At 42.7% G+C, this 11,061-nt stretch overlaps 1 protein-coding gene across 1 annotated transcript; it reads right to left on the reverse strand.

The window, feature by feature from the left end:
• Positions 1 to 4,471: 4,471 nt before the first annotated feature.
• On the reverse strand, positions 4,472 to 9,872 carry LOC138308964 (uncharacterized). Its single transcript, XM_069250029.1, has 2 exons — positions 8,747 to 9,872; positions 4,472 to 7,965 (listed from the first exon to the last, which is right to left on the reverse strand). The coding sequence occupies exon 2, from the start codon at positions 7,955 to 7,957 to the stop codon at positions 5,699 to 5,701; it is 2,259 nt and encodes a 752-aa protein (XP_069106130.1). The 5' UTR covers positions 7,958 to 7,965; positions 8,747 to 9,872; the 3' UTR covers positions 4,472 to 5,698.
• Between the last annotated feature and the right edge of the window lie 1,189 nt (positions 9,873 to 11,061).

The raw sequence follows: 11,061 nt of genomic DNA on the forward strand, positions 1-11,061 counted from the left end.
GCAGTTACTGAGTGCTGGTCAGTGGGTTTTTTCCGGGTACTCCGGCTTTCCTCCACCGATAAACCTGGCACATCCTTACATGATCCTGACTGTTAATATGACATTATACTAATAAATTCCACATCATTATGATAAACGTAGCATAATGCATTCAACTGTGGGTCTTAGACAATGTCAGAAAGAACATATGTTCATTATATCTGTATAAACTTGTTGTGTATGATAGATAGTGTTAATTATCTATAAAAGATTACTATAATTGCTATAAATGTTATGTAAAGTGTGATTATAATGTGAGGGATGCGAGGTAATTACGTTGTATTTTATCTGTGATTGAGACCTGAGCATAGATAGAGTAATGTACAGGGTACAATCCAATTAGTCAATATTGTGATAATTAGTTGATTTACATTAAAGTGAGGAATGCCTGATATAATGAGAGTAGATGATTGATATTATTTATAATATCGATGTTGATTCATTGCTATACTGGGAGTTGTTTATTCATGTATCTATATAAAGACTATGAACTTATGACGGGACTTTGTTTATGTGTCACCTTTGATATATCAGTGATCTCCCCATAGGTTCCATCCAGGTTCCAATCCATTAAATGGAGATGGAACTCAAACCTTGTTCAAGATCACAGGGTCAAATATGCTAAAATTATTAAGACTACTTCAGTCAAGGTCAGCCAATAGACAAAGCATCCTCGTAATCCCTGGATTATCCAGGGATTATTGAAGATGTAGACAAAGCAGAGGGGATAGAATACACTGAGGAACAGCTACCGAACATGTCATTGAACTAATAGTATATGCCTACTTGGCCATGAAACGGATTATCCAGGGATTATCGAGGATGTTGACAAAGCAGTGGGAATACAGAGGAACAGTTACCGAACATGTCATTGAACTACTAGTGTATGCCTCCTTGGCCCAGAAACGCCTTAACATTCCACAAGCTTGGATTCTTCTGGCTAATAACTGTGACAAGATCTAGAAATAAAGAGATTGGAAACACCCTCATGAGAAATGGAAAAGCTGCAGTGCCTGTAAGGATAATGATAAAACCGTGAGAGCGGTATGGACGACCATTAATATGATGGACAAAAACTTCAGCAAGATTTAGACGGAAAGCGCCTTCTGGAAGGCATTGTCATCGAGCTTCGAAAGAAAGCAGAAATAAGAAATTGCTTAGCACCAATCGACGGACCATGGCCTTGTCAGTACCAAGCGAAGTAATGAGTTCACTCCACTGGGGAGAATGAAAGAGGAATTGCACTGCAAAATTGGACAGATCCCTCGGATGAGATCCAGTAAGGACATGCCAGAATCATAGTTGAGCGGAATTCCTCTTTGCTAAATAATTGGAATACAAAAGGATATTTGATCATATGGACATAGAAATACCATGGAAAGTGCCGAGGTACTATGGGGTTTCAGGGAAGATAACACCTCTGATTAGATATACCTACCAGGGCACGAGTTAATTTTGAAAGGTGGTCAATTGCAACGCCGACATCTTTGAGATTGGTAAATGGTCTGATCTGGCGTTCACTAGCCCACTCCTCCCCCTCAATCCGAGTTTGTAACTGATCTGCCGGTCACTTGCCCACTCCTCCCCCTCAATCTGAGTTTGTAACTGATCTGGCGTTCACTAACCCATCCCTACACCCTCAATCTGAGTTTGTAACTGATCTGGCGTTCACTAGCCCCCCCCTCTCAATCTGAGTTTGTAACTGATCCGCCGGTCACTAGCCCACTCCTCCCCCTCAATCTGAGTTTGTAACTGATCTGGCGTTCACTAGCCCACTCCTCCCCCTCAATCTGAGTTTGTAACTGATCTGCCGGTCACTAGCCCACTCCTCCCCCTCAATCTGAGTTTGTAACTGGTACTGCCGGTCACTAGCCACCCCTCCCCCTCAATCTGAGTTTGTAACTGATCTGGCGTTCACAAGCCCCCCCCCCCTCAATCTGAGTTTGTAACTGATCTGCCGGTCACTAGCCCACTCCTCCCCCTCAATCTGAGTTTGTAACTGGTACTGCCGATCACTAGCCCACTCCTCCCCCTCAATCTGAGTTTGTAACTGATCTGGCGTTCACTAGCCCACTCCTCCCCCTCAATCTGAGTTTGTAACTGATCTGCCGGTCACTAGCCCACTCCTCCCCCTCAATCTGAGTTTGTAACTGGTACTGCCGGTCACTAGCCACCCCTCCCCCTCAATCTGAGTTTGTAACTGATCTGGCGTTCACAAGCCCCCCCCCCCTCAATCTGAGTTTGTAACTGATCTGCCGGTCACTAGCCCACTCCTCCCCCTCAATCTGAGTTTGTAACTGGTACTGCCGATCACTAGCCCACTCCTCCCCCTCAATCTGAGTTTGTAACTGATCTGGCGTTCACTAGCCCCCCTCCCTCTCAATCTGAGTTTGTAACTGATCTGGCGTTCACTAGCCAACCCCTCCCCCTCAATCTGAGTTTGTAACTGATCTGGCGTTCACTAGCCACCCCTCCCCCTCAATCTGAGTTTGTAACTGATCTGGCGTTCACTAGCCCCCCCCCCCCCTCCCCCCCTCAATCTGAGTTTGTAACTGATCTGCCGGTCACTAGCCACCCCTCCCCCTCAATCTGAGTTTGTAACTGGTACTGCCGATCACTAGCCCACTCCTCCCCCTCAATCTGAGTTTGTAACTGATCTGGCGTTCAATAACCCATCCCTACACCCTCAATCTGAGTTTGTAACTGATCTGGCGTTCACTAGCCCCCCCCTCTCAATCTGAGTTTGTAACTGATCCGGCGTTCACTAGCCCACCCTCCCCCCTCCTCAATCTGAGTTTGTAACTGATCTGCCGGTCACTAGCCCACTCCTCCCCCTCAATCTGAGTTTGTAACTGATCTGGCGTTCACTAGCCCACTCCTCCCCCTCAATCTGAGTTTGTAACTGATCTGCCGGTCACTAGCCCACTCCTCCCCCTCAATCTGAGTTTGTAACTGGTACTGCGGTCACTAGCCACCCCTCCCCCTCAATCTGAGTTTGTAACTGATCTGGCGTTCACAAGCCCCCCCCCCCTCAATCTGAGTTTGTAACTGATCTGCCGGTCACTAGCCCACTCCTCCCCCTCAATCTGAGTTTGTAACTGGTACTGCCGATCACTAGCCCACTCCTCCCCCTCAATCTGAGTTTGTAACTGATCTGGCGTTCACTAGCCACCCCTCCCCCTCAATCTGAGTTTGTAACTGATCTGGCGTTCACTAGCCCCCCCCCCCCCCCCTCCCCCCCCTCAATCTGAGTTTGTAACTGATCTGCCGGTCACTAGCCACCCCTCCCCCTCAATCTGAGTTTGTAACTGGTTACTGCCGATCACTAGCCCACTCCTCCCCCTCAATCTGAGTTTGTAACTGATCTGGCGTTCACTAACCCATCCCTACACCCTCAATCTGAGTTTGTAACTGATCTGGCGTTCACTAGCCCCCCCCTCTCAATCTGAGTTTGTAACTGATCCGGCGTTCACTAGCCCACCCCTCCCCCCTCCTCAATCTGAGTTTGTAACTGATCTGCCGGTCACTAGCCCACTCCTCCCCCTCAATCTGAGTTTGTAACTGATCTGGCGTTCACTAGCCCACTCCTCCCCCTCAATCTGAGTTTGTAACTGATCTGCCGGTCACTAGCCCACTCCTCCCCCTCAATCTGAGTTTGTAACTGGTACTGCCGGTCACTAGCCACCCCTCCCCCTCAATCTGAGTTTGTAACTGATCTGGCGTTCACAAGCCCCCCCCCCCCCCCCTCAATCTGAGTTTGTAACTGATCTGCCGGTCACTAGCCCACTCCTCCCCCTCAATCTGAGTTTGTAACTGGTACTGCCGATCACTAGCCCACTCCTCCCCCTCAATCTGAGTTTGTAACTGATCTGGCGTTCACTAGCCCCCCTCCCTCTCAATCTGAGTTTGTAACTGATCTGGCGTTCACTAGCCAACCCCTCCCCCTCAATCTGAGTTTGTAACTGATCTGGCGTTCACTAGCCACCCCTCCCCCTCAATCTGAGTTTGTAACTGATCTGGCGTTCACTAGCCCCCCCCCCCTCCCCCCCCCTCAATCTGAGTTTGTAACTGATCTGCCGGTCACTAGCCACCCCTCCCCCTCAATCTGAGTTTGTAACTGGTACTGCCGATCACTAGCCCACTCCTCCCCCTCAATCTGAGTTTGTAACTGATCTGGCGTTCACTAGCCCCCCTCCCCCTCAATCTGAGTTTGTAACTGATCTGGCGTTCACTAGCCCACCCCTCCCCCTACAATCTGAGTTTGTAACTGATCTGGCGTTCACTAGCCACCCCTCCCCCTCAATCTGAGTTTGTAACTGATCTGGCGTTCACTAGCCCCCCCCCCCCCCCCCCCCCCCCCCCCCCTCAATCTGAGTTTGTAACTGATCTGCCGGTCACTAGCCACCCCTCCCCCTCAATCTGAGTTTGTAACTGGTACTGCCGATCACTAGCCCACTCCTCCCCCTCAATCTGAGTTTGTAACTGATCTGGCGTTCACTAGCCCACCCACCCCCTCAATCTGAGTTTGTAACTGATCTGCCGGTCACTAGCCCACTCCTCCCCCTCAATCTGAGTTTGTAACTGGTACTCCCCCTCACTACGTACCTAACTCCCTAAGTTATTCACTAGTTGAAAGTCACCAGTTCATGCATAGTATATGTAGTTGACATTTGTGAAACATCAAAATGTGCTCAACGTCTCCAGTGACCTTGTACTCCTGTCGTACAACTGAAGCCAGTTGCAAAACACAAACACTCGCCTGGAGGTCACTCTTTTCGATGTAGACTGAGAATAAGCAACACTGAGGCAGAGCTAAGATCCCTGTCTTCAATGATAAGTCTGTGCTAGTTGACAGCTGTGAGACCCTTCGAATAGCAACGAAAATGCAACAGAATATCCAGACATTCGCTTTACATTGTGACTCTAATTTGAACTCCAGACTGCCAAGAATACATAATTTTCACATCTTGTCATTCAGCATAGTCTGCACGGGAAAGGAGACAGGTGGGGAAACCAAAGATTTACATCAAGACCGAACAGAAAAAAAATCTTCAAAGAATGAGGAGAGGTCGGCCGCGTAACAGATGAAGGTAAAACTATGAAACAGAGCTAATTAGTACACAGGAGTTATTTATTTAAGAGGTTTACCGTCAAACTTAATTGATAGAATCAAAACACAAAAAAACTACATTTGAATATGTGTTATCACGGGCATAATACAGATAAAATTCATATTTAATAAATAGCAAATCTTTCCAATTGGTAAGATTACATGTATGCGTTAAATGCAACTCCTGTAATCAAGATAAGCTACAGTAGTTGATATAATACTAACTTGTGTAGTATTAATTTACATTTTAACATTCACTTACTGTACACATCATTTTTAAAGTTTTGAAAATGAATTAAAGCTGTTAATTTCTCCCAATGATATTTGTACAAAGCTACTTGTATTGCATTGCTGATCAATTAGGGAATTCGAAAGATGTAGAAAGCGCCAGATTCTTTTAAATCAATTTGGTATCCATTGGATAGGTCGAGGACACATTAGGTATCCACATAAAGCGGAAGAGTTAACATATATGATGGAATTTGGGATACAAATGATGACAGTCAGTTGAAGACATAGAACTAATCAGTAAACGTTAGAGTTTGATACTTAGTCCGGGCAGGTCTCGTTGAGCTCTCGCCTAATCGTACTATGGACTAAAGCGAAGATGTGAACAAGCGTGGCGTCACTGTGTGGACGTTGGTTCCACGCCGTACAAAAGGCCCCAAAGGCAGCCTCGTACTCCTCCAATTGTTGATGGCAGTACCCGAGCAGGTTAAATGCCACAGCCTTGTTTGTGATGTCCGGAAGCCTACAGCACCACACCATGTCGTCACGTGCCTTCAACATATCTATGTTCCGCTCCAGTTTCATACAACACCAGAACTTGAGGAAGCATGCGTACACGACAGGATCTATGGCAACTGTCTGCTGCATTCCGGAAGAAAGGTCTAAAGGTCCGTTTTGTCTCCTGCTTGGCTGCATTTCCATTTGTATGGGTGGAGGAAGGCAGTTGTATTCAAATCGTAAAAATAACAAGTCTGAGAGATGTAGCGTGTATGAATCGTTTCCTTTTAGAACAGAATTTCCACTTTTAAGAAGGAAGTCTAACATGATTGCGGTATTATTTCCAGTTATAAAAGAATTAAGAGGGAATTGGAACCGAACGTACGGTACCTGCTGCATTGTTGAGATCAGCGTTCTTAACATGTCGTAGGTAAGACGGAAATTTCCAGAGGCTGCATTCAAATGACAAATGGTGATATTTTCCATGAGAGCTTCATATTTTGTTAAAGTGTTCTGCGGTACTGTGATGTACTTAATGTTGGCCGTATTTTCTCCACATAGATTGTTGTTTGTCCACAAAAGTCGTCTCCTCATTCGTTCCACTTCAGCACTAATGTTCTCCATGTCTTTCAGTTCCATATTATGTTTCAGGCAAACGTTCCTTATTTTATCTGATAATGTGTTACAATATTCTGTTGTACTTTGTAGTGACTGCAGACACGACATTGAAAATCTCATTTGTTTACTCATTAAGTGATTCATACTTGCAGCAACCACAGATTGAAGTTTTTGCACTTTCGACTCAAGAACACTGAAATCCCTCGAAGTTGATGCTATCTCCTCCACACTCCTCGATTGGAGGGCCCCACTAAATGGAGGGTTTTCCCAAAACAGTTTCAGGGTGTTCGTTCGTGCATATTGACACAGTTGCAGAACTTTGGATTTTTCTGCTGCGGTATACCTCTTAGCGAGGAGATTGCAAATGCGGATGAAAAAATGAGGACAAAAGTCGTTCCGCACAGCTGCAACCAACCTATCTAGACACAGATGTATTGCTGTGAGGAGTCGATGAGGGACCCAAAGGGCGGGGGGAGTTTCCTCTATCACCCAGAAAACAATAGTCTTTAGGATGTAGGAGGATATTATGTCTCCTATTTCTTTCTCAAACACGAGCTTTTTCAGATGTTTCAGTAACAGCAGACATTTTACCTGTGTTGCATTAAAATCCCAAACTAACGCCTGTTCCACCAGCACAAACGACAGTCTCCAGTCCAGGTAAGTCTTCCTACATTCTTTACACCCGACCGGGACTACGTAACATCCTCGCTTCACATGTTCTGTTATAAAATCATTGGAGGGCCAGCCATAGTTGCGCTTCCGTTCGATCCATTCTTCTGCGACAGCAGGCCACTTGGGACACGGAATAGATATAACACTATCTACCTTATCGATAGCAAAAGTTCCTGGTTTCACTTCCGTAGTAGAGACGCGCGAAAGTGACGGTCCTGTCACGATTTGTTCATTCCACACACCGGATAATTGCATGTTTTGATTATACTGTTCAAAAATATTTAAATTCCCTCCAAAATTATTCAAAGAGGCTGGGATCCCATTTGATAGATAGTAAACATGTTTGTCTTCATCATATTCGTAGTAACAAGAGTTAGAAGTGGATGAAAGAGGTGTAAATATAGATCCCTCCTTGACAACCGTTAGTTTAACATAGCCAATGTTTTTCTCGCATGGCTTCATCTGGAACTGCCAGTGTCCATGGGGAACAGTGACAGCATTGTTGTCTTCATACGCTGCAGTTTTATTCAGAATTTTCATCACATCCCCGTCACATGGCGTTCCACTAATCATGGCTAACTCCATCAGTCCTTCTCCTAGGCTCCCTATCAGTCTTTCTTCTACACCCAATGATGGCAGATCGACGACGATGTTATAGATATCTATGTACAGATTTTTTATTGAACATAACGTTCGTTTCATCCGTCTTAATTCACTGCTGAACCCATAAGTATCCAGAATGTTACTGATGGCCAAACTCGCTTCCGGAGGCTCCTCATCGTTCCCCGCCATATGTAAACCTGGAATAGATAATGAGTGAATATCATTACGAGACATTGAGCTCATCGTCTTTCTAATGAGATAACAACTCTTGATAAGCAGACAGGATGTGAGTTAGAATTACATCGACATCCAGTTTATTGAGGGGCGTTTTCCTACTATTTTGGGAATAGGGCCCATGGCTTTTATGCACAAAGTCCAAGATTTGGGAAAACTAATGAAAGATGAAATTGGTTTATGTCCTATGTACGCGTAGTTTATGTAAAGTATAGCGTTTTAAATTCGCTTGGTATAGTTTCGCGATTTCGTTAACGAAATGAATTCGCGAAGTTTAATTTCCGATTTCTTCACGGCCTATTTAGAGTACACCGGGAGATTTGTGCTATATCTACATAACCTAAAACATATTCAAGTCAATCCTTAATAATTAATAACAGAGGACATTTACTCTTTTAGAGAACCTGGCTTTTGTTTTATTGTATTTTTCGCTTGGTATAGTTTCGCGATTTCGTTAACGAAATAAATTCGCGAAGTTTAATTTCCGATTTCTTCACGGCCTATTTAGAGTACACTGGGAGATTTGTGCTATATCTACATAACCTAAAACATATTCAAGTCAATCCTTAATAATTAATAACAGAGGACATTTACTCTTTTAGAGAACCTGGCTTTTGTTTTATTGTATTTTTTCTGACTTCCTACAGCAGAGATAGAGAGCAGTTGACAGAAGGGGAAATTACCTATACCACCAGGGGAATCAATAGATACGAGAAAACATTGCACTTAACGAAGTGGACCTACCTATTAGTGTGGATCAGGTATGGTCGGTACTTCAGTTACTGTAATATTTTACAACTTAAGTTACAACTGCATTTTCTTGTTATTGTTTAATTTTGTCATGCATCTAAGTCTCATGTTTCCTTAGGTGGACATTTCACGTTTCTTTTTCTGCCTATATAAAAAAAACATGTATCCACATTACATGTTCACTACTTCCTGTATTCACATTACATGTTCACTACTTCCCGTATCCACATTATCTGCTCATTACTTCCTGTATCCACATTACATGTTCACTGCTTCCTGTATCCCCATTATATGTTCACTACTTCCTGTATCCACGTTACATGTTCACTACTTTCTGTATCCACATTATATGCCCACTACTTCCTGTATCCGCATTACATGTTCACTACTTCCTGTATCCGCATTACATGTTCACTACTTCCTGTATCCACATTATTTGCTCATTACTTCCTGTATCCATATTACATGTTCACTACTTCCTGTATCCACATTACATGATCACTACTTTCTGTATCCACATTATTTGCTCATTACTTCCTGTATCCATATTACATGTTCACTACTTCCTGTATCCACATTATATGTTCACTACTTCCTGTATCCACATTACATGTTCATTACTTCCTGTATCCACATTACATGTTCACTACTTCCTGTATCCACATTATATGTTCACTACTTCCTGTATCCACATTACATGTTCACTACTTCCTGTATCCACATTACATGTTCAATACTTCCTGTATCCGCATTACATGTTCACTACTTCCTGTATCCACATTACATGTTCACTACTTCCTGTATCCACATTACATGTTCACTACTTCCTGTATCCACATTACACGTTCACTGCTATATGTATGTTTAGTTTATGTATTTCAATAATCGATAGTTTGTCTGTGCATGTGTGTCCACACCTTTACATGTCATGTACAGTACACTTTTGTATAAAATATACCTGCTGTACAATTAACGTATGTTTATCACTGCGTTCACTCACATAAACACAGTACTGCATAAACATATAATGTCTAAATGGTCGACTTGTTAACCACCTCTGATAAATATCAACATCAACATGTCACACTTCAGTGAACACCATTCACACAACTAGTTACTATCTATAAATAACTTTCCTCTGGCGAGAGCTGAACGAGACTTCTCCAGACTAATGCTCAAACGTACTGCATAACATACAGATTTTTGGAAATGCACTTAAAGGCTCACTACCTTTCCAGAGCAAAATATGAAGGTTTCTTAAAAACATTTAAAACATCAGAAAATATATACCGATGGCCTAAGATGAGGTTACAACACCAAACATGTGCAAGATTTCCTGCGTAATATATGATAACAGTGGAGAGTAATTTCGCTGTTTTGCCGTCTGACGCAATGATAGTCAACTACCGCGCGGTATTTAGGACGACGGCGGGAAACATAAGACGACCCGCGTTATGAAAATTAACATTTAAATTTATTTTAATCAAATTGTTCAGAAGGTGGTGATACATGTAGTATTGACGGTAAGTTAATAACTTTTGCGACTCTACAAAATTACCGATCTAGTTTTACATTCCCAATTTGAAAATTAAAAGCCGTTTCGGAAAGGTAGTGGGCCTTTAAATGCCCATTACTTTTTCGAAACGGCTTTTTCGCAAAAGTAAAGTTACTTACTTACCGTTGATATTACACTATAATCCACCTTATGAACAATTTGATTAAAATAAATTAAATGTTAATTTTCATAACGCGGGTCGTCTTTTGTTTCCCGCCGTCGTCCTAAATACTGCGCGGTAGTTGTGAATAGCACTGCCCCAGACGGCAAAACAGCGAAATGACTCTCCGCTGTTATCGTATATTACGCAGGAAATCTTGCATATGTTTGGTGTTGTAATCTCATCTTAGGCATTCGGTATATAATTTCTGATGTTATTAATGTTTTTAAGAAACCTTTATGTTTTGCTCCGTAAATGTAGTGGGCATAACTCCTAATATTCAGATGACATTATAACATGGAATATTTACATTAAAACGTCTCCATAAACTGTTTGATACTTAAAGTTATTTGTGCCGTATTTTTCATACTCACGAACTAAGATGAGCTTAAAATGTTATTCATCACCAAAAGTTACTAGCATTTTGAGAATGATAGTACTTTCAAAGCTTCATTTTAATACAAATAACTGCCAAAAATCATTATAATTATGTTTATAGTACATATAAGTGTAATGATAATAAAAAAAATCTTGATTTTGAGAACGGTCTTTATTCACACAGAAAACTGGTAATACAATATATAGATTTATTTC

The sequence above is a fragment of the Argopecten irradians genome, chromosome 15 (assembly GCF_041381155.1).
Source record: "Argopecten irradians isolate NY chromosome 15, Ai_NY, whole genome shotgun sequence".
In the NCBI taxonomy this organism is placed as follows: Eukaryota; Metazoa; Mollusca; class Bivalvia; order Pectinida; family Pectinidae; genus Argopecten; species Argopecten irradians.

What these genes read in the sequence shown, in the direction of transcription:
- LOC138308964 (XM_069250029.1), bottom strand. Translation starts at nt 7,957, where the DNA reads ATGGCGGGGAACGATGAGGAGCCTCCGGAAGCGAGTTTGGCCATCAGT.